Below are 23802 nucleotides of genomic sequence, written 5' to 3' on the forward strand. Positions count from 1 at the left end.
GGAGCGAGCGAGTGGAAAACCGTGCGAAAGCGCTTTTTTTCCTATTCTTTCTTGTGTGTGAGTGAATGCTGAATAATATAGTTTAATTTATTGTGGTGTTTGCGAGTTTATATTAGTTTATCGAGTGTTTGTGTGAGTGTGTGGGGCGGCCGACCGCGTGCGGCCGTCATGGCGGCCAACGCCGGTTTAACCGGCTTGAGTCGGAAGCATGGAGTCAAGGTGGGTACGGGCTCCGTGCTTAGTGTGGAGGAGGTGGCGCTGGCTGTGGGCCAAAAAATTGGCCACAGCTCAATCAAATCCACCGCCCGCATGAATAGGGCGGTAGTGTTGTTCCTGGCCAAGGTGGAGCAGGTGAACATGCGAGTGGAGACAGGGATCACGGTGGACGGACAGTTCGTCCAGGTGACTCCGCTGACACAACCGGCGGCACGGATTACACTGTCTAATGTGCCGCCGTTCATCAGTGATGAATTCCTGGTACGGGAGCTGTCTCGGCATGGGAAAGTGGTCTCTCCCATCAGGAAAATGCTTTCAGGCTGTAAGTCACCACTGCTGAGACACGTAGTGTCTCACCGCAGGCAGGTGCACATGGTCCTCAACAATAGGGCGGAGGAATTTAATTATCGTTTCATCGTCCGGGTAGACGATTTTGATTACACACTTTTCGCAACCTCCTCCACCCTCAAGTGCTTTAATTGTAATGAGAAGGGTCATCTCACCAGGGCTTGTCCGAGCCGCGTGGTCCCGGACGCACCGGCGGCGGAGCCCGCCGCGCCCGTGGCGCCTCCGGCCCCGCGGCCCGTTCCGGCGGCGAGGCGTCGGTGGCTCAGCGCGGAGGGAAGCTCCGCTGCCCCGGACAGAGCGACAGCGGAGTCGCAGATGGAGGAGAAGCGGGACGAGTGTGTGCGTGAGAGTGAGGTGAGTGGAGGGAGCGAGATTGTGGAGATGGTGGTAGAAATGAATGGTGATAGTGGTGAATCAGGGGGGAAGGTGGATTTAACTGGGGAGGTGTGTGATATGAGTGAGGTGGTGTGTGATTCAAATGAACTGGGGGAAAATGGTGAGGTGATGGGTGAAACAGTTGAACTGGGTGAGGCAGGAGAGACTGGAAACCTGATCCAAACAGGTGAGCAGGGCAGAGTGAGTCAGGTGATAGGTGAACTTCGGGTGCCAGGGACAGCGGCTGGTGTGCAGGGTGAAGGAGAAGGGGGCATAGTGGAGCGAGGTGAGGGAACAGTGAGCACAGGTGAGGGAGCAGTGAGCCTAGGTGAGCGGGGTGAGGGAGGAGTGAGCACAGGTGAGCGGGGTGAGGGAGGAGTGAGCACAGGGGAGCGTGGTGAGGAAGCAGTGAGCGCAGGTGAGGGCACGAGTGGCGCATCCGAGTGGTGGCTTGTTCCCGCAAAGAGGCGGAACAAGCGGAAAAGCGCCATGAAGGACAAGGGGGGCAAGACCGGAAGGCTGGAGGAGACAGCAGCAGACACAGACACCAGCGACTGCGAGTCGATGTCGGATGGCAGCGAACTGTCCGGCACAATGCCAGACGGGCAGGAATTTGACCTGTACCCCCCAGGCTTGTTTAAAAAGTTCCTTACCCAGACCAAGGGCATGAAAGGCCTTGATCTGGGAACATATTTTCCTGACAGGCTCTGTTTTATCCGGTCAGCCAGCTTTTTAATTCGAAATAAGGCAACGTCAGGCCTCACCGACCCTGAAATTTACAGGCTCAGGAAGCACATGGGCAAAGCGAGAAAACAGCTAAATTGAAAAAAATATTTTACCATGGTTTCTTGTACTTATTTTTTTACTGTCTTTGATTTTAATCTTTCCCCTCGGCATGAACACATTCAAGATAGGAACGTTGAATGTCAACGGAGCCAGGGACGCAAGAAAACGGGCACTAGTGTTCGACACAGCAAAAAGAAAACACATTGATGTCCTGTTCCTCCAGGAGACCCACAGCGACTGCGGCATAGAAGCGGACTGGGAGAAAGAGTGGGAAGGACAGGTGCTGCTGAGCCACAACACCACCCTCAGTGGTGGAGTGGGCCTCCTTTTTTCAAGGGGCTTCACTCCATCATCCCTGGAGGTGGAGCATGTGGTGAGGGGACGGTGTCTGATGGTGAAAGCGCGCCTCCAAAACCACTCCTTGTTTTTATTAATATTTATGCTCCCACCAACGGTACAGAGAGGAAGAACTTTTTAGAAAAAGTCGGCACTGTTTTAAATGGTTGTGGGGATGATTTTTTATTCCTGGGTGGAGATTTTAATTGCACCGAGTCTTTTTTAGACCGCAACCATGCAGAGCCTCATCCAGCCTCGCAACATTGTCTGAGACAGCTGGCCTATTCTCATGGCCTGGTGGATGTGTGGAGGAGGATGCACGCAGACAACAGGCAATACACTTGGTCCCGCTTGAGTGAGGGTAGGATCTCCTCGGCCAGACTTGACTTATGACTTGACTTATTGTTTTAAACATCATTTTAGTGTTTTTAGGAGCTGTAGCATCACGCCAGTCGGCTTTACAGACCACTCGTTGGTTTTAGGCAAAGTCGCCATGAAGAACATCTTGCCCAAGAGTGCATACTGGCATTTTAATTCCAGCTTAGCTCAAGACAACAGTTTTAGAGAAGTACGGCACTTCTGGTTGGGGTTTCGAGAGAGAAAATCAGATTTTACGTGCCTAAGACAGTGGTGGGACCGTGGAAAAGTAGAGATACAGCTCCTGTGCCAGCAGTATACTCTCAATGCCACGCAGGACACACGCAGGTCGATCAAAGACCTGGAGATGGAGATAGTGGAGCTAGAGGTGATTGGCAGCTCCACAGGAGATCGAGGGTGTATTGAAACCCTCCAATCCAAAAAAATGGCCTTGGCCAGCCTGCTGGACAGTCAGGTACAGGGTGCACTGGTCAGGTCTCGGATTTAAGACCTCACTGAGATGGATGCTCCCTCTAGTTTCTTCTTTGGGCTGGAGAAAAAGCGTGGACAGAACCTAATAATCCATTCACTGTTTTCGAGCACAGGGCAGGAACTCGTGGAGCCGGGCCAGATAAGGCAGCGGGCGGTGGAGTTCTTTTCCTCCCTGTATGAGAGTGAGTATCGCAGGGATGACGGCCTGTTCCATGAGTTCTGCGGAGACCTTCCTCGGGTCTCTGAGGAGGCAAACTCGCGGCTGGACAGGCCATTGCAACTCGATGAGCTCCACGCCACCCTGCTCAGCATGAAGGGAAGGAAGTCTCCAGGTGTCGATGGGCTCACAGTAGAGTTCTTTAAAGCCTACTGGGACATTGTGGCCCACGACATGCTGGAGGTCTTTAATGAAAGCCTGGCCTCGGGTTCCCTGCCATTGTCCTGCAGGAGAGCGGTGGTCACCCTCCTGCCAAAAAAGGGCAACCTGCAGGAGATCAAGAACTGGTGCCCTGTGTCTCTACTGTGTGTGGATTATAGGGTTCTGTCCAAGACCTTGGCCTCCAGGCTGAGGGAAGCTATGGAGCAGGTCATCCACCGGGACCAGACTTACTGTGTGCCCGGCAGGTCCATAGTAGATAATGTCCACCTAATTTGAGATGTTTTGGAAGTCTCTAGATCATTGGACGTTGATACTGGTCTCATTTCGCTAGACCAGGAAAAGGCTTTTGACCGGGTTGAACACCAGTTCCTCTGGAAGGTGATGGAGAGGTTCGGGTTCAGCCCTGGCTTTATAGCGATGATCCGCGTCCTGTACTGTGACATTGCGAGTATGCTGAAGTTCAATGGCAGTCTGTGTGCTCCCTTCAGAGTGCGTAGAGGCGTCCGGCAGGGCTGTGCCCTCTCTGGAATGCTCTACGCTCTCTCCCTCGAACCCCTTCTCTCTAGGATCCGTGCAAGCGTGGATGGCCTGTTTTTACCGTCCTTTTACAGAAAAATTGTTTTATCTGCCTACGCAGATGATCTAATAGTAATGGTGCGCAGCCAGAGGGACGTAGATGTTTTATCTAATTTAACAGTTTTATTAAACCGCCTGTCTGCAGCCAGGGTCAACTGGCAGAAGAGTGAGGCCCTGGCCATTGGCAGGTGGACAAATGGTCTGCCGGTCCTTCCCCAGGATCTTGCCTGGCGGAGGGACGGCCTAAAGTACCTAGGGGTTTTTATTGGAGACGAAGAAACTGAAAAGAAAAATTGGCTCGACACGTTGGAAAAGGTAGACGGAAAAATTCAAAAATGGAAATGGCTCCTCCCCCGCATGTCGTACAGAGGCAGAACTCTTGTCCTTAATAACCTGGTGGCCTCTGTGCTCTGGCACCGGCTCAGTTGCATGGAGCCACCCTCGGGGCTACTAGCACAACTGCAGACAAGAGTTCTGGCCTTTTTTTGGGACGACATGCATTGGGTCCAGCAGGGGGTGTTGTACTTACCTAGAGAGGAGGGAGGACAGGGCCTCATCCACCTGGCCAGCAGGACCGCCGCTTTTAGAATACAGTTTGTAAAGAGGTTTTTAACTCCTTTTTTTAACTTCTCCTCTCCTCTCCTCTCCTCTCCTCTCCTCTCCTCTCCTCTCCTCTCCTCTCTCTCCTCTCCTCTCTCTTTACCCAGCCGGCCATCAGCAGGAGGGTCCCCCTACATGAGCCTGGTCCTGCTCAAGGTTTCTTCCTGTTAAAGGGGAATTTTTCCTTGCCACTGTTGCTTGTCTGGGGTTAGGCCCTGGGATTCTGGAAAGCGCCTTGAAACAATTTTGATTGTATAAGACGCTATATAAATAAAGATTGATTGATTCTTCTTAGGCTCCTTAGTCTCCTCAGCCTACCTGCCTGACGAGACAAGACAAGATAAGACGATAAGTTTTAAAAACACGCCAATATGGCAGATTTTCTTATATTGGCAGTAAAACATATATTGCTTTCACACTGAAATAGCTCATTAACATCAGATTTTCAAGTGCAGTCGACCACCTTAGCTCTGCATTTGTGAATTTTCACATTGCTAGCTGTAGTGGGTTAAATCTCATCTCTGCAGAAGCAGAGTAGATGGCTGATCACTTGATCTTATTAATGTGCTGCCACTATACAGTAGATAAAAAGCAATACATGAACAATCGATGGGATTTCTCAAGCATGATGTACTTCACGTATATGCTGCACTTTCGATTTGTTTGATTGAAAAAATGGGGGGGCATCCTTTCACAGACCAGTCTCTGTTGCCTTGACCAAATCGCAATGCGACACGCAGGTACATCAATGTTATCATCATCAGGGTTATTTGGCCCGGGACAAAATGCCACAACAACCCTTTTATAGTGTCAAGATGAATTGCATCGACCTAGGATGACGCACTATTTCTGTGCAGTGGATATAGGATATAGGATATAGAGATGTTTTTCTGTGCTCCTCTGAGATTTGGTTTTGTCCACCTCAGATCTGTGCACCTACGATCTCAGGAACAAATGAGCGTCTCACTTACCAGTGAGACACCCTTATGTCGCTTTGTGGCTGTTATTATCAGAATATGGATTTCTTGACCCATAGGCCCTTTTACTGTTAACAAAGATGTCTGTGTGCACATTGTGGCAGCAGAAGTATGGTGGCTAGTGGAGCATTGTTAAGCTATGCCAGTGCATTTTAATAGTGGTCTCTGGCTTTATTTAGTGTACAAAAACAAAGAAGATGGGAAATTTGGACTATACCAGTCCAGCAACACCTACCCTGCACACAAACACAGTCATTGTCGGCATTGTCAGTCATTATGCCGTGTATCCCCAGTTAACTGCATTAAATTGTGGGTCTAGGATTTACAAACAATATTTTATGAAAACTGTCACAGTCTGCTTCTTCATAGTCGAGCACAATCGTGCACACCTGGGTCTTCCCTTTGCTCATCATCTTAATGTGTCACACCTGTTTGGATCTCAGCTATTTAACCCCCCCAGCACTCTCATCTGGCACTCATGCTTTGCCAGATTGTGTTCTCATGCCCGATGTTCTCCAATGTTATTCTTTGGCTTGTTTTCCTGGTTTTGCCTGTTCTCAACCTAGATGTCCTGCTCCTGCCCCGGCAAAGTGCTTGTTCTTCTGCCTGACCAAGACTTTGCCTGCTCCCTGTCTGTTCCCATTTGCCTGACATCTTCTCGTCCTGGAACTAGTTCTTTCCTGAGGATTATTGACCTGTGGGATAATTTTCTGCATTTTTCGACACTGTTCTTTAATGAACGGAGACTGTTTTTTAAAATCGGATCACTGACAAAGTTCTCCTCTGTGGTTTGTGTGTTGCATCTGGGTCCAGCTTCTGCTGGTGAAATCCAGGCATTGTAGTGATTGTCCTGCTTGCTTGTGGAGAATCCACCATCCAAGGCAATACTTCCATTGCCACAAAGCACGGACAACTTCTTGATTGTAAAGGATCTATCGAAAGTGTTGTCAAAAGGGGATGAAAGCTAAAATTAATCACACAAGTTTAGAAAAGAATGGCAAAATAAATAGGAATGGGAGGAAAACAGAGAATTTATACAAAGCAAACTGTGCATACCCCAACAAAATGTCCCCATTAGTCACAGAGAAATACCTGAGGTTAAACAGCCTTGGTCAATGACCACAAAGGAACAAGATCCTTCAGAGGACTAAGGGAATTCGTTCACAGATCTTTCACAGTTTGCTGTCCATCAGGCATCTCAAGAAGCTGATACGGTATGCATTAATCAAATCTGGTTAAGAGAGATTAGCAGAAAGTGTAGCTACAAATAATCGCATGTAGTTTGCTACTCCTTCGATTGTCTCAGTGGTTAACCGTTCATTTCACAACTAAGCCTTCAGTAGTTCTCTGTCAGAATCACTCAACCCCTCATTAATCATTTTGTTATAAAAAAAACATTTTATTATACATAAATGAGCCTTGCGTTGCATATAGAAAATTCCTGTAGCCACAATAAACGCCTCAACTGAATAAACAATCCAAGAGTGAACAAGTCTTGTTCTACAACTACAGCCAGCAAAAAACATTAATAATAACCTCATACATTTGGAATGATAGCAACATTTCACTCACCAAAAAATTGGATTATTTGAAGACAAAATCCATCCTCCTCTCTTTCAGGTTTTAATTCGCTTTAGAAACGAAAATATTGGCTCGACAGACGCAGTGGACATGAGGATGGTCAGTGCCAAACACACAAATTTGTACAGCTGCCCCATGCTCTCACTTAGATATTTTTCTGATGAAGGTGATCAGTGGGAAATTTTCCTGCGAAATCATCCATGGCGTACACTACAGTCAGCTCTGGTTTTAACCAAGACAGATCAAAAATTGCTCTGTGGCTCTGTGTCAAACTGGAAAAGGCTGCTTGTGGGAATTTTTCACTGTATTCTCAAAACCTCTGGGGGTCAAGGAGGGTGACAAACATAATTTTCTCGTGGTCTTGAAATCTGTGAAATGTTGTCCAGAATCCTGCCATGGAGTTGGCGGTAGTAGTAAATCGGCCATCGGATCTATATTTTCTCCTCCTTCAGCCATTGTGGATTATCAAAATACTATCCGTACTATCAGTCATCAACAAAACAAACAAAAACAATTTGCTAGCTTGCATAGTTATGCTCTCTGACTATCCAATCAGCAGGTCTGAATGCAGAACAGATAGAACAGATCGCAAAGGCCTCTTTGACTTTGACCCTACCTGGCAACAAAGGATAGCGGAAATGTGATTGATTAAATGCTACAATATGAAAATACTTGTCTGGAAGCAGCATAACCATCGGAAACACAATAAAAGGAAATGGAAATAGACCATTTGGAATTATTTTATAAGTATACATGGAAAAAATCTAATTAACATATGAATCAGATTTTTTTTAGGCCAGCAGAGAAGGCCTTGAATGCCCTGACAGCCCGCCATAGATAATATATTTTATATTTTACAACATATTTTATATTTTACAATAGCCTACAGACAATACTGCCAGCAATGCGGACCAAACTCTGACAACGATCGTACAGGGAGCGGACGGCCCATATCAGCGGGCCCGACACCCCATACTCTCGGAGAACCCCCCACAGGACCTCCCGAGGGACACGGTCGAATGCCTTCTCCAAGTCCACAAAACACATGTGGACTGGTTGGGCAAACTCCCATGCACCCTCGAGGACCCTGCTGAGGGTGTAGAGCTGGTCCACTGTTCCACGCCCAGGACGAAAACCACATTGCTCCTCCTGAATCCGAGGTTCGACTATCCGGCGGACCCTCCTCTCCAGTACCCCTGAATAGACTTTACCAGGGAGGCTGAGGAGTGTGATCTCCCTATAGTTGGAACACACCCTCCAGTCCCCCTTCTTAAAAAGAGGGACTACCACCCCGGTCTGCCAATCCAGCGGCACTGCCCCCAATGTCCACGCGATGTTGCAGAGTCGAGTCAACCACGACAGCCCTACAACATCCAGAGCCTTAAGGAACTCTGGGCGGATCTCATCCACGCCTTGCCACCGAGGGGTTTTTGACTACCTTGGCAACTTCAGCCCCGGAGATATGAGAGCCTATCCCCTATACTTCCTCACTGGAAGGTGTGTTGGTCGGATTGAGGAGGTCCTCGAAGTATTCCTTCCACTGATCCACAACATCTCGAGTTGAGGTCAGCAGCACACCATCACCACTATACACAGTGTTGACAGTTGACAGCTATAATAAAATAAGTTATAGAATTAATAAAAATTAAAGGGCAGAGCATGTTTTTTTCAATGTCTTCCCCTTGAAATTCAAGTTACTGTAAGAATCCATTTATGGACCTATCTAACAATTTTCTCATGTGGGGCATGTCCTCAGACCTGCAATACTATACAGGTGGAAATCCCAACCCATTCAATGTTCAACACAAAGTTATGCTCTTGCGTTCTGTGATTGAGAGTGATTAACACATAATGATTGATACATACAGCTAATTGCTAAACACATTGATTTTCAACATTGCTCCACAATATTTGTGTTCTTAACTAGATCAACAGAGGTGGCTTCATTCTCAGCAATTCACTGAGGCCATGTGGTGCAACAAATAAAAGAATTCTCTGATTCATAAGTGTTGAACACATTGCTAAATAATGACAACTGTGATGCCAGGGAACAGACCTCATATTGAGTACACACAAAGGCCACGTTCACTGTTTCTGCTAGGGATCCATAAGCAGGCTTTGGCATTGTCTCATTGTCTCAAAATTATTCTATCCAAGAGAGGAATGTGTGTGTGTGTGTGTGTGTGTGTGTGTGTGTGTGTGTGTGCGCGCGCGTGCGTGCGAGCGAGCGAGCGAGTGATCTTTTCGTGTCTTGTTGACTCTATGTCTTTGAACATACATAAATAGGTATTTTGTACTTGCATTCATGCAGCAATATTTTAACATCATCAGCTATTGTAATGTAACAAACTGAGTCTTTCAAGCAACAGAATCTCCTGCAGCAGCCACAGTTCTTTGGCTGATGGAGCTTGCTTGACTTCTCTGCCCTGTAAGTAATGCACATTTTAAACAGTCAGAAGAATGTTGGCTTTATGTTTGTGAAACAAAAGCAGATACGAATAATGTCGGGGACAAACAGACTCTTTTACAACATTGTTCTCAATGAGCACAGAACTCAAACAATATTGTTTTATTTAACTTAATTTAACTAAACAATTATCCACCCACCGATCCATCCATCCATCTAACAATCCCTCTGTCCTATACATTTCCTATCATTATGATGAATGCAGATAAATGTAAACTACATCTCGCTGCTGAATATTGTATTTACGGTTGTTTAAATGGGCTGTGCTATATTATATCTTGCCAACCACCATAATACAATGCCTTTAATTGCTTCTTTTTGTAATTTCCCTTGTTATACCTTACTGTGCAAACATTTTAGGCAGGTGTGTAAATGAAAGATGTCACAGGTCATATGGCAAACATTGCCTGTTTCTTTTTGTTTTCTCAAAAGAACTTTGAACAGCACATCTTGAAAACTGGGCTGCAAAACAGATCGATATTTTGACATATTGTACATGTTAAATAAGACGAACGACTACTAATAACAATGTGACCTCATCATTACAATAGTATCTAAAGGATCTCTGTTATTAATTTGCATAGTAAAATGATCATTTTATCATTTAAAAAATAACATTGCAATAAAAGATATGTAAAAAAAATTAAAGTATTTCAAAAGTAAAACTATTTTCATAATTTTAATGTAATTTAACTAGATACAAAAGAATGCTTTAAATTCATAACTTTTTCTTGGGGGCAAGAGGGTGCTATCTTCTGCTTTAGCATATTTAGCATGGTAGTGCTGGTATAATCTTTCATATAGGAAAAAGATATTGATATATTGAAGTTCATTAGCTTATTCCAGGTTTTACAGTTTTAATTTTGGCTTGAATTGGTGTGTGCACTGGTCCTTTTAAATCTCAAATTATATTAAGTGCGTTATTTAGATGCTAACTTGTCTCGAAACAACAATATGTCTCTGTTGTGATTATGCTGTTATCTATGTTGGTTTGTAAGTTTTGTCTTGACCAGTTGCATTTCCAGGCTGAAGAACATTGCAGGATTTGTAACATCTTGGAGGCTGTAGAAGCTGTATACTGAAGAGAAATATGGGAGGTAAAAGTTGAATCAAAGAGAGTTTAATGTCCATGTAGAAATAGTTATGTACACTTAATCAGTGTGGGCAAACTGATAATAAACCTGGCCTTTGTCAAGGGTATTTTGCATATTTTGTTTAATACTGTACTTATTTAAACATACAATTCACACAAATGTAATGCAAGCACACATATGTAAAGTGGTACCTACATTTAAACATACATTTCAAATGTGAACATACACACACATACAATCAGCCTAGATTGTTTGCAGTGACTCAGTTGTGTGAATGGCTAACCTGACCTATGGTCCATTCCTTCTAGCACTACTTAACACAGCAAAAAAAAATCTTATTCTAAAGTTTCATCAAATTATTGACTTGAACATGTTTGGCATGAATGATTTGTGGTCCACGATGGTCTTCTTGCCATCATTGACTGCTGCAGACAAACATGAGCCCCTAGAACGTGTCCTGTACATTCACATGAACAATTAATTTTCACAGCTCTAAAAAAAATAAAGAAAAGAAATGAAACTGAATCAGAATCTTTTGAGCTAATTCTCTAACAGTCAAACACTGGCTGACATAAAACCTCCTTGCCAGAGGCAAATGTCCTTGGTCGAGGTATTAAAAAAAAAAACCAAAAAACATTGGTCATATTAAGTTAATTTAAAAAATGTGTCACAGGGTTAAATTTTTTGTTAAGTTTTGCCCATTAAATTCTCTTCTTTGTATGTAATGTTAACAAGTTTGGTCAAAGTGCCCCAAAGCAGGACAAAATCACACTAAATAATTGAATACATACATATATTAGATATAGACGGACAGAGAGACAGACAGTGAAAGAACAATGAAATTGCAAAGTGTCTGAGTGCTCTTGGCTGCGTAAAGTTCAATGGCCTATCTGGCTTTCCCCTTTTTAACCCTGTTCCGCTGCAGAGGATTTTGGGAAATGTAGTACTAAGTAATAATAATTATCCGGGTTTTTTGTTTGTGTTTATTAATGCATCTTGTCTCGATATTAAAAAAAGACTTAAGGCAAGGTATTTATTTTTAATGCAGCCACATATACAAGGCTTCGTTGTCAACCGCCATGTGAATATGTGTAGATACATTTCCATATAAAACTACATTTCCATACATCCCTTCGTGTGGCGCGCAGGCCCTGTGGCTCCGGAAGGGGCGAGGTGATAGAAATTAATTAAACTGAGTCTTTCAGTCTCTCGGCTAGGTATTCCATAAAACTACCATGACTTTTCTTAAATTCCGAATTTTTTCTCTTTAAACGCACACTTTGTAAACATCTGATGTCGCTGGAGGATCTGCGGAGCATTAAAGTAGTGTTTTATCCGCATCTGAGGAAAGACAGAGACACACCGCAAGGTCTTCTCCACAACCAGAATGCCGCGGGACAACAAATCTCCTCTCATCCAGAAAATCGCAAAGAAAGCCCATATTGCTTTTAAAGACTTTAAATCAGCAACCAACAGGGGGAGTGGTGTGGACAAAAACACCGAACTCATATCTCTGGTGACTTCGATCCGAGCGGTGGATCTTAAAATCACTCCACGAAACAGCAAACCGAGCTCTGTGGCGTCGGCGGGGCTGCAGAGCGCCCCGGTTAGCTACATGCACATCTGCGAGACAGAGGTGTTCAGCATGGGTGTGTTCCTATTGAAGAGTGGGGCCTCCATCCCGCTCCACGATCACCCTGGCATGAATGGGATGTTGAAGGTGCGTAACACGTTAACTTTTTCATCATACCAATATGGTATATCGGTTCCACGATTCCGTTACATAGTTGCGCCCATGCAGCGTATATATAGTTTAGACTACCAGGTTAAAGTCTTTGTAAGTTCATGCTAAGTGATGTTTTATTGATGTGTTATTTATTCATACCTAGCGTACTATAAAAATGTTGAAAAACAAAATCAGCACAGTGATGCTCATAATTATTAACACCTGACAGATCTTACAATATAGACATTTTCTGCATCCAAAACATGATTTATTTAATATCATTTCATGTTCATTAAATATGGAAGATAGTTGTTCTGAGCACAACAAATACTGCATGAATTGAGTCCTACTGTTTATCCACTCATAACAGTGAGCATGTCCACCTTTACTGTAGGGTGAGCGGCACATCCCTCTGATGTGCTGCCAGTATATTTCCTTAGAACATAAACACTAATGTTCTTATCTGCCTTTTGCACCTTGAGCCAAAATCTTTCATCTGAATCTACAATAGACCTGTAAAGTTTATTTGCCAATTTTCTTGATGGGATTGAGGGAGCAGTCTATAATTTTTAGTGTTCCACGAAATTCCTATTGGTAGCTCCGTACATGGCCAATTCAAGAAAAATAACTGAAACGTCTTAAATATGCCAGGTGTTCTAAAATTTGGCAATGACTGACTACTATTATGGAGATTAAATCTAAATGTTAAAGTAATGAAGTACACCAGCAGTGAATTGAATTTAATACCTACAGCTAGTAGGATATAGCTGTATAAATTGGCAACCAGTGGTAGCGTTTCATTTTCAATGCTGTATCACTGCGCTAGTCTCATGAATGTGTTCAGCACGAATACATCTTGTTGAGATCAATACCAATACACAATTGTCAACTAGTAAAATGGCTCAAATAAAGTGAATGCAACTATGGTCATTTTGTCACCCAGCAAAATCAGACAACTCCATAACAGTATTATACATTGTATACTATGTTACCCAATGGTTTCCATGTCATTCACTCACTCACTGCAGAGAAAAAACTGAGTTCAGCTGTTCCCCTGCCATTTCCACTGTTTAGCTCTGAAAATCATTACATGCCATTTTTTATGTAGACACCATTCTGCTTCTCCTTTGTGTGAAATTATTTTGGTCTCCTGTTCATGCTATCTTCTGACTTTCCTGTTTCTTGTACAGGTTCTGTATGGGAAGGTGAGTGTCCGCTCTTATGACTTGTTGGATAACAAACTGACCACTTGCCCCATCCTTCCACATTTTGATCCTCCACTAGCTCCGTTTCAAACCGCATCACTCCGTCGCACTGTGTTCCGGTCAAGTGCTGAATACACAGAGAATAGTGGGCCATGTCTCCTCACTCCAGTACAAGAGAACCTCCATCAGATCAATGCAGTCGAGGGGCCAGCAGCATTCCTGGACATCTTGGCCCCTCCGTACAATGTGGACGATGGCCGGGACTGTCACTATTACAGAGTACTGCAAACTCTAGAGGAAGGCAGAACAGACGAGCAGCAGGGAGATGAGGAGAAAAAAGAGAAAGTGACATGGATGCTGGAGATTCCTGAGCCAGAGGACTTCTGGTGTGGTCCAGAACCCTACCCAGGTCCAGCAGTGTCCGTCTGATTTGAAAACAAACTACAGAACCTTATACATACATGAGGGATGCTTTAATTCTTTGTAACCAGATGTTTGAATTGTCACAGGAGTGACATTTCTGCTCCTGCATTGCTACATTACATTAATGATACTGCCTCACACATGGTAAAATCAATATTGTGCAAACGGAGAAGTGCCATTTGAATCGCTGATAACACTTTAACATTGTCTTCATGCCAAAATTTGTAGTTTGCCTTACCTGCCTTTTTTTTAATGTAACACCCTATATGATGAGAACAGAATGCTGGAGCAAGGAAAACAGTCAGGTGCTTATTCAATAGTAATAGAACATATTCACACAACAACTTTGTTCCTGTGGCCACACTCAGGAGGGGAAACTAATAGTGCTGTGTTGCACTTCTGTGTTCCATGAAGTCAAGGAGAAAAAAACTTATCAAAAATGTAAAAACTGAACTGAAGTAAATTGGGGGGAAAAAGATAGTTATGGATTTGATTCCAGGCTTGAGGGCTTTGTATGTGGAATTTGAAGATTCTGTTAATGTCAGTGGATACTCCAGTTTCCTCCCACAACCAATATAATACACATTAGGTTGACTGGAGACTCTAAATTGTCCTTTAGCTGTGAGTAAATGGTGTTTGTCTCCCGTGGACTAGTTAGCATATTTTCCTGGCTTTTCTCTGCTGGTTGCTCAAATACACTAAATTAGGAATAACTGGCAATTAAAGAACTATGGATTGAAATTAGAGTGCTGTTGTGTCATATTTCAAATTAAACGGCATGATAAATAATACTTCAAGCATCAAAAGAGTTAACATTGTCATGTAAGCACTTCCTGTCTTATATTTACTATAAATTTTGTCAGGTTTTTTTTTTACAGCCTTTAATATATCCCAATCTTTGGTGATCTTAAAATGTATAATCAGCCAAAATCTGAAAATGTCTTAAAGTGTCTGGAATTGTAAATGTCATTTGATTACATCTGCGCTAGAAAGTTTGTCACTAGTGATATTGAGGGTAATAATTTATTTCACAATAATCTGTCAAATCAATAACTGGGTATATTAAGATTTAAAATGTATTTGATATTAAAGTCTAAATTCCCTTATCACATTTATTTTGCCACAGTGATGATCTGATTTATAGGGTAAGGATTTTATTAGATGTTCCAGGAACATTAAGAGACCATAAAAATCCAATTAATGTCAATGATCTGAATTGTGTACAGTATTTTATAGTGCTATCAAACTTTCAATGCAGTTCAATGGTATTAAAGTATATTCATATTTGAATGTGACTTCATATATCTGTCCATTGTCATTTCAACAGGCTATCAATTCTTCACATGGGATGTTAGAGACAACTAACATGGCACTGAAATATTACTAAAAATATGATGTTATATGGCTGGAAATAAATATTCAGTTACCACCACATGACCCTAGATGTCCTGTGTCACCACAATTATTGCAGCCAGAAAAGTCATAGTTATACATGTTGTTATAATACAATTGCAACTTTGTGCAAATACTCAAATAATTGATATATAATTATGTTTATTATATTCAATCTGCTAAAATATTAAGCTTGAAATCATTGTTTGTGTGTTTTGTCAGATTCTTTGCAGTGAAATCAGGGATTAAAGGTGCAACTTGATAAACATAGTATGACATTATATTCTCTCCAGGATCATTTGCAAAACCATATAATGACTTAACGTGACAATGTATATTCAATATACAATAATGGCAGTATATTGTAAAGCACTTGTTTAGTTTCCGGTTGTGAGTGCAGCAAAAGACAGCAGGTTTTAAACGAAGAATCAGTCCATTTTATTTCTGATACACAGGCCTTTTTTTTATTATATTTTCATCGGTATTTCACCTCCTGAATGTTAATCCCAAACCCTTAATTACTCCACAGGGTTGGATATTAGATTTTTTCTAATTTTTGATATCATCTTTCAGTGCCCTTTATCTTGATAATATACTGTCACATTATATTGCATTCCTATCTGGCATCTGTTAGTTTGACAGTGATTCTGTTAAATGTGCATTAAACAATAAAATAGAACTATAATGGAACACAATTTTCTTGATTTTAGTTGTTTAAAACCATGCAGTAAATATGCAGTACTATGTTAACATAAAACATAATCATATTGGCATTTAGATGGCATTGGAATCCCAAATAGATATATATCTTCAAATCGTTTTATTCCAGACGCCTAAGTTGTGATGAAGCATGTGAAGTGCTTTTCAAAGTTTGTCAAGGTTTATTTGGAGGAACAGTTTGGAAAAGCAGGACATTACACATTATCAATCAGGATATGTTTTGCATGGAATCTGACTAAAGTCAAATTGATCTCCTCTGTCCTAATCAGGATTTATGTCCTGCATTGTAAATTATGATAATGATAATAAGATAAGATAAAATTGTACATCTTACTATATTTTGTTCATTAATGGTATTTAATGGTTTTTCTGTCACTTACTTTAAAAATCTCATCTCTATATTGCTCTTCATGTCAGTTAAAAGATCAAGTGACTCAGTTGCCACTTTCTGGAAAATATATAAACAACAAAAAGGTTTTAAAAAATGATTTTAATTTGTTAGTTGGGATTTACCTTAATCATTGTGAAATGATTTAGTGATATGGGTTGAGTTCGCTAAAATTCACACCGATGGTGTGTGTTCACGGTGTAAAAGTAATGTTCATCGATTGACTATTACTTTACTAAAGCTATATTAATTTCCACATATTCTGTGCCATGCTTTGAGGCTGTTTTTAGCCTGAGGCAAAAATTAAAAAGTATGTGGGTGGAAACTGAGTCAAATATTCCAAGTGACGCAAAGTTGGGACTTTCAGAAATAAATTTTCAACATCAAAAACTTTACAAGACTATTTTAATAGACAAAAAGTTTTTGCCATTTACTAACATTTGACATTCATGCGCGCATCTTGATGGCCCGGGCTTTGAATAATTTAAGTCGCAAACCAAACTGATTACGCTAACTTTGTCGCCTCAAACATTGAATGAATCTTTAAGTACACACTACAACAATAAAAACGGGGTTTCAAGCTTGTAGAATCTTTCTTCACACATTTTACACTTTTTGTTATGTGGGAAGATGTGTACAAAAATAGGACATTTTTCAAATGACAGAAGAACATGATATGAAGAGTCCTTGATTCATTCAGACAGTCTCCAATAGACGCGGCAAGGCACTAAAATAGAAATAAAAGTTATCGAGCGGTTAAAATGAACATATTGTCAATTCAATAACTTAACGGGTATTTTTCTTGGAAACAATGTTATGGCAGATATTTTACACATTTATATTACAATTGAACTTTTCATGAAGTAATGGCTATATTTACTTTAAATTCAGTAGACTTTGCAGGCAAAGTGCATTCAATCAATCAATCAATCTTTATTTATATAGCGTCTTATACAATCAAAATTGTTTCAACGCGTCAATCACGTTTCAGTCTTGGTGCAGGAATGGGATGGTGTGCGTAAATGCGCAGGGCTGCACAGTTCCGTCCCAATCAAGTGTTTTCGGCTCATGTGATTTTCAGAGTCTACATGGAGATGTTTAGTTCTCGTGGTTGGATTAGTGCGTTGCGTAGCCATGCCAGGGAAAACTACGTACAAATCCTTGGGGTTGTCGTGGTTCCACCAGAGTTGCTGGAGGAGGCTGAGGAAACGGTGGATGATTTCCTTTCTTTCTGCCGCAGGTGGATTTTCGTGTGTCGTTTCCTCTCATCGCTGCGCGCAAATTTTCGGCCACAAAAATCGCACGCGAACGGCTTCTCTCCCGTGTGTGTGCGAATGTGAGTGGTGAGGTGGTCGCTACGGCTGAAGTTGCGCATGCAGATGCGGCACTGAAACGGTTTGTGCCCGGTGTGGATGCGGATGTGTCTTGTCAGTTCGTCGGAGCGCGAAAATCGCCTGTCGCAACCCTCCGCTGGACACGGGTACGGCCGCTCGTGGATGGGCGTCTTGCTGGGTCTGTTTGGATACTTTCTTGGCCGAAGGATCGGTCTCAGGGGCAGGTTTTGCGGACTGTAAGCAGAGGGTAGCCTCGGTGCCCCTCCCTCAGAGCTACCGCCACCTGCACCTCCGAGCGTATAGTTTCTGATTGTGTTTAGAGGAGTCAAGGGGGGCGGTACGCGAAATGTGTCTAGGTGACATGGGCCAAATGGTTTCCGATCTTGGATAGTTGATGTGTGCATGTCCCGTTGACATGCGGGCTGGAAGAAGCCAGAGTAGTCGGGTAAGATGGGAAATAGCGCATCCGGGTTTCCAGGGGGCTTGGGAGAAGAGTAAGAGGGTTGTGGGTAGGACCCGATGGGACACGTGGAGGTGGACAAAAATGCTGACGGATCCTGGTAACTTTCCCCGCAACCGGAAGAGGAGTACGGAGGCGGAGGTGAGTACAGGTGATGGTGCTCCATTTCAGCCTGACTCTGCGTCGCCATGGTGCAATTCAAATTTCCGCTGGAGAAATGATGGGGAGAACCTGAGGAAACTGGGGAGGAGGATGCCGAAGAAGAGGGTGGGGGAGGAGGGGGTGGCTGGGCTACATTGAAAATGCCAGAGACAATGTTGAGGACTCCTTCGGGGTTCCAATTACCTGGATACTGCGAGTCAATTGAGAACTTGCCCATATAGGTAAAGGTCTGGCTTCTGTGGGGCACGGGCTGAGTGAAGGAACTAGAGTATGAGGACAGGTCCAAAGATCGCTTCTCTGTGCTCATATCTCCACCCATCAGGCCATCTGAGGACAAAACATCGCATTCCTTATTTTGATTGCTCTTTGATAACAAAATTCACTAGCATTTAAAAACAAATAAGATAGAAAAAAAATCATTGTTTCTTTTACGCACACAAACGTCAAATCTTTTTTATGTTCATGCAACCAAAACAGTCACTATACACACACACACACACACACACACACACACAAAGTGTGTTGGAAACGTAGAATTAACTTACCTGCCATCACATTCATTTGGTCGTAGTGGGCTCCTAAATCACTGCTGGGAAAGATGGCCACGGCGGGGATGTCATCCACCGAGTACACACTGTCTACCGCAGGGTGCACAAACCCCCCGAGATTTACTGGAACTTTCTCTAAAGCCTTAGCCGTCATGGTGGACAAGGACGAAATTAAACAGCCGTGAACAGATGCGAGACTGTCACCTAGGGTCAGTACCGATGCATTCTCCTAGCGTGGGCGAGGATGGGGAGCCCGCACAAGCTGGACACAAACAATTGGGAACGGGGGCCTACTATTCTGTATGTATATATGGGGACCTTTTGAATATGGGCTTACGTCAATACCCGTATATGGAGTGGGAGGAGAGATGAAAGAGAAGCGAAAGCTGTTGATTGGCTATGACGCCTTATTACAAACGTAAAGAGAATCGTTTTTTCAATTTGTCACTTTTGGAGTGGTGGAGAAGGTGCTTCTTTACTCTTTTTTCCCCGCTTCTGTATCTATGGTTTTTGATCACACTGGTATCAGAAGAGGAATTCCGGTTGAACGTTTAACCCATAAAAGGTTGAATCCGGTAAACCGGTACACCCCCCATATTTAGTTCCGGTGTTATCATAATCGGAAAGTGACGAACACCAAAGAAAAAGTCTGTGTGTGTGTGTGTGTGTGTGTGTGCGCGCGCGCGCGTTGGGGGTGGGGGGGGGGGGGGTGTAACGCACCTCTCGTAGACCTCGGAAACTTCTCAGGCTAATGTGACTGTGCGCAGTATAGGAAAGAAAAATTTCTCCGCAACAGATAAATTTACTCACCGGGGCGGCGGTAGTCATGCAAGACAAACAAAGGAACAAAATGTGAACGTCGCAGTGGTCTATAAATCTGCATAAATGGAAAAAAAAGTTCCAGAGGTTGTTAGTTTTTTTTTAAATCTCAATTCATTTGGAGTTTAAGAAAACATTGAAATTATACTTCACTTAACATTAGATTATCATCTTACATGTAATGACTTTTGTTAAATGTTACAATTTTAGTTTTATGAAATAAATCTTGAAACCCACGATTGAAATAAGAAGATAATGGTAACTACCAAGTGTAAATACAGATTTATTCAAACATTATTTGGAAGTTATTTTAAACGTTTGAATTGAATGTGATTGGTCACTGCCACATCTTTTCATACAATAGGTAAATGAAACAGTACTTGAATGACCGCCAAATTTTAAAATGTAAAATTGTTTAAGGTGGTTTGAACTATCCAAATGCTTTTGTAAAGAAAAATATCTATCTTTAAAGAAAATTTTAGTGACCTCATGTGGTCTTTTGAGGAACTGACAATTTCTTTTCTCTTTCTCTGTATCTCTGTCTTATTTATTTTTTTAAAAGAGAATATAATGACCAAAATCATTTCTCAGTGTGCTCTATTTCAAATTTAGAACGTTCCCATGAGCAGCCCGGGGCTGATTTAAATGTAAACCTGTGAAATGTTGTTCAGCTAATAAAAATACTTCTTGTTAAACTCATGTGTAATGGTGATTACAGGCATTTGCACAATCGTTAAGTTAGTTAACTGTGTTGTTGTCCTCATCCCAGCTATCACACATATGCATATATTGATTATACTGATTGTGTAGTAAGTCAGACTCAGAAGATATGTTACTAAGAGTATGTGTTACTAATGCATCCTTTTCCTGCAACCCTAATACAATACAAGCTAAACAACCAAGTTAGTTAGCAGCAAACTGTAAACACACTAACCACACCCATCATACTTATGCAGTCAGTTACTTTTGTATGGTTTGGGACTTGGGGCTTAGGTATGTTGGGTGCTTCAATGATATGATGGATGCATCAAAGTGTTTGTGAGCAACATGCTGAACTTTCATTTTGTTCACTGCATCTTCCGTGAATGTATGTAACAATGGTAATTATTTCTCATAAGTAACTGGCATCCTGTATGTTAGTCTCCACCAAAAGTGTTTGAATGTGAGTGGGAATGCAGACTTGTAATGTAAAGAATCTTAAATAGTAAAAGATGGCTTGCCCCTGTCAATGTCAGGGGCTGGATACGATGACTGCTTAAGTCCTTACAAAGTGAGTGTGTGTATAAAGGAAATGAGAACAATGGAAAATGTATCTATTATAATTATTCTAGGTTTAGATAATTACATATTATGATAGATTATGGATGAATAGATGATTCTTCCATTCCTCATCAGGGTAGTTTGAGATGAGCAGGGTACAACCCTGGTACCCAACTTTGTTTCATTGTAACCCACTATTATACACGTATTTTTTCCAGTTAATTTTTTGTATTGGATATCAACATATTTGTGTCTGATCAGTAATAAATGTATCACCACAGGACAAGTAGATCTAGTAAATACCACTGGAATATCCAGTGGAATATGGAACAGTGTGATGTCAGATCTGACAGACCACAGCAGCCCATTGCAGTGTTTCAACAGAGGTGGATGGGGATGATGACTGTACACTCACAGCTTTGAAACTTTACAGAGGTGGCTGAATGTCTATATTAAGAAACCACTGTCATGTCACAACCTATTTATATTTACTGATAAATATGATTTATCTACTTCAAATAAAAAATTATACAAGAGAACATTTTGTGTTCATGTTGACCAAACAGCTGTATGTGTGTACGTGTGCATTTGACTCCAATTGTTCTCTGTTCTATCTGGCCACAAAGAGAAAGTGAAAGTACCACTTCAAAAAACCTAAACACTACTAACAGTCCTGAATTTGTAGCACTGTATGGCTCACTTTTTACGTTCCAAAAATTAGGTGTAATGTTTTATTACATTTTTTAAAATATATTAATCTATCTTAAATATATTAATCTCTAGATGAATCCCATGTATGTATTTATTGTATATCTATCAATTTGGGGGAGTTTTAAAAAAAAAATATGTTCAGATTATGCATAGTATTTTCTATCTCCATTAGACTGATACAGAATGCAAAATACTCACTGGTGTAGGTGTGTTGGCTGATTTGGTTACACTCACAAAAAAATCTCGCAGGTCGATTCAACTACTTGGAATATCCTCATTGTATGGTTGAGAAGTGTACATGGCCTCTTCATGCGTGTATGTACTCCAGCCAAGATCTGGGCATGCGCCTAATGAAACAATGGATGGTCTCCTTGTGAACCTCCTCCTCAAACTTGATTGAGGCATCCATCAGCTTCTGGTCGTTCGTATAATGGTGTTGCCTGTGATCAGATTTGGGGAACATGTGGGTGTACACAATCAATAACTTTATCATCTATGAACTGCTGAGACACTCCTGTCACTTTGGGCAAATTTCAGATGAGCTTCATGGTGCTTTGCTGTGTTCTGAGCCCCACCTGTTGACACAAGCCTTCATGCCACAAAAGAGTCTTGTCTGAGTTTCTGCAGGAACATGCAACCAAGTGGCATACTCAAGGTCATTTTGCTCTGTTCTTCCCAGGAACAGAGCATCACTATATAAGTGCTTCCTGCAGCTTTACTTTCATCCATTTCTTTGGCCTCTCTTATCTTTTCTTCTCCTCCTTCTTGGACCCATATCAAAGTATTTCAATCAACTTTCATGTCTCACATTTTAAGTTATAATGGCCATGTCAAATAGCAAGAGGTCAATTATGACCGATTCATGATTTAGAAAAAAAAGATAATTGTCTGTTGTGATGTTAGAAAGAGTGCCTAATATTTGCAGCCCTATAAAAAAGGGATGAGCAGCAGTTTTTAAAATCTCAAGGCTTTACACATGCAGTATATGCATTTGCTGTGATTCACTTAAACATTATATCTTAGACACAAGGATAACTGATGAGATGCTAAATGTGTCTGCAGAAAACAAAAAGGAAACATTTGCTGTTTTTTCCACATAGTGGATCATCTTGAAAACATAATTTCTAATCTGAGTCACAAAGGAAGAAAGTTTATTCTTTTTCAACATATTCTTTTATGTAATGTATCATTGATGGCTTTTATTGGATTTCAGACACTGAATCAGTGTTTTACCTTACTTATTATATGCAAATACTATTCTTCCTTAAAGATGCTCTGATGACTGTATCACTTATGCACAATCTCTGGCTAGTTTTCTATGATTCTAGAGATTGTTCTCAACACCTGAACCAAGAACACTAAATAACACAAAGTAAACACACCTGAAGGATAAAATAATTTTAAGGTGATCAGCCAAAAGCTGGCAGCAAAATTACCTGTTACCTTACCCGGTAATTCTATATTCTGGATACAGTAGGACAGAGAGGATACATGAACTGGTTTTACTAAATCTAAAGTATAATTCATCCAGAAACCTATATAGGAGTTATGGGAGTGATTTCAGACACAATTATTACCATCTGTCTTCAGTCTACTACATTTGTACCTAATATGGGTTGCATGGGGTGCTGGAGTCTATCCCACCTGCCACCACATGAGGCAGAAATATAATCTAGACAGGTTCCCAGCCCATCGCAGAGTATATTAAACATTCACTCTCACTTTGAGGTTAGGCTCCAATCAAGCAAAGGAACATATTTCACTAAAATTGTAACAATAGACAAAACCCAAGAGTAGCAATTGGAACTGTAAATGGCACAGCAAATATAGAAAACATAGAAAATTATAGAATCATAAATGTAAACCTAGGACCAAGATTGAATTTTGTGCAAAGTTTAAACCCAGAACAAACTCAAGCATTTGCTGCTGTTATTTCTGTTTTATGTCCCAATAAGGAAATTTGTTTTAGTGAATAGTTTCACTGAAGACATTGCATCAGTCACCTTGCACTTTAAATGTAATGTTTGATGTGTAATCAAACGTTAACTCACACTTTTCCAACTTGCCTTG

At 41.7% G+C, this 23802-nt stretch overlaps 3 protein-coding genes and 1 long non-coding RNA gene across 4 annotated transcripts in view; 2 read left to right on the forward strand and 2 right to left on the reverse strand.

Annotated features, from left to right (window-relative positions):
• The window catches only part of reep3b (receptor accessory protein 3b), a 269693-nt gene that overhangs the window by 198645 nt on the left and 47246 nt on the right, over positions 1 to 23802 (reverse strand). The gene's annotated exons all lie outside the window — the stretch shown is intronic.
• Positions 1 to 23802, forward strand: part of LOC130539435 (uncharacterized) — a 92213-nt gene that overhangs the window by 34931 nt on the left and 33480 nt on the right. The window lies entirely within an intron of this gene.
• On the forward strand, positions 11735 to 15534 carry adoa (2-aminoethanethiol (cysteamine) dioxygenase a). Its single transcript, XM_057057451.1, has 2 exons — positions 11735 to 12304; positions 13501 to 15534. The coding sequence occupies exons 1-2, from the start codon at positions 11972 to 11974 to the stop codon at positions 13942 to 13944; spliced, it is 777 nt and encodes a 258-aa protein (XP_056913431.1). The 5' UTR covers positions 11735 to 11971; the 3' UTR covers positions 13945 to 15534.
• Positions 16522 to 19227, reverse strand: egr2b (early growth response 2b). The gene is made up of 2 exons (XM_057056851.1): positions 18940 to 19227; positions 16522 to 18721 (listed from the first exon to the last, which is right to left on the reverse strand). The coding sequence occupies exons 1-2, from the start codon at positions 19094 to 19096 to the stop codon at positions 17586 to 17588; spliced, it is 1293 nt and encodes a 430-aa protein (XP_056912831.1). The 5' UTR covers positions 19097 to 19227; the 3' UTR covers positions 16522 to 17585.

The sequence above is a fragment of the Takifugu flavidus genome, chromosome 1, assembly GCF_003711565.1.
Source record: "Takifugu flavidus isolate HTHZ2018 chromosome 1, ASM371156v2, whole genome shotgun sequence".
In the NCBI taxonomy this organism is placed as follows: domain Eukaryota; kingdom Metazoa; phylum Chordata; class Actinopteri; order Tetraodontiformes; family Tetraodontidae; genus Takifugu; species Takifugu flavidus.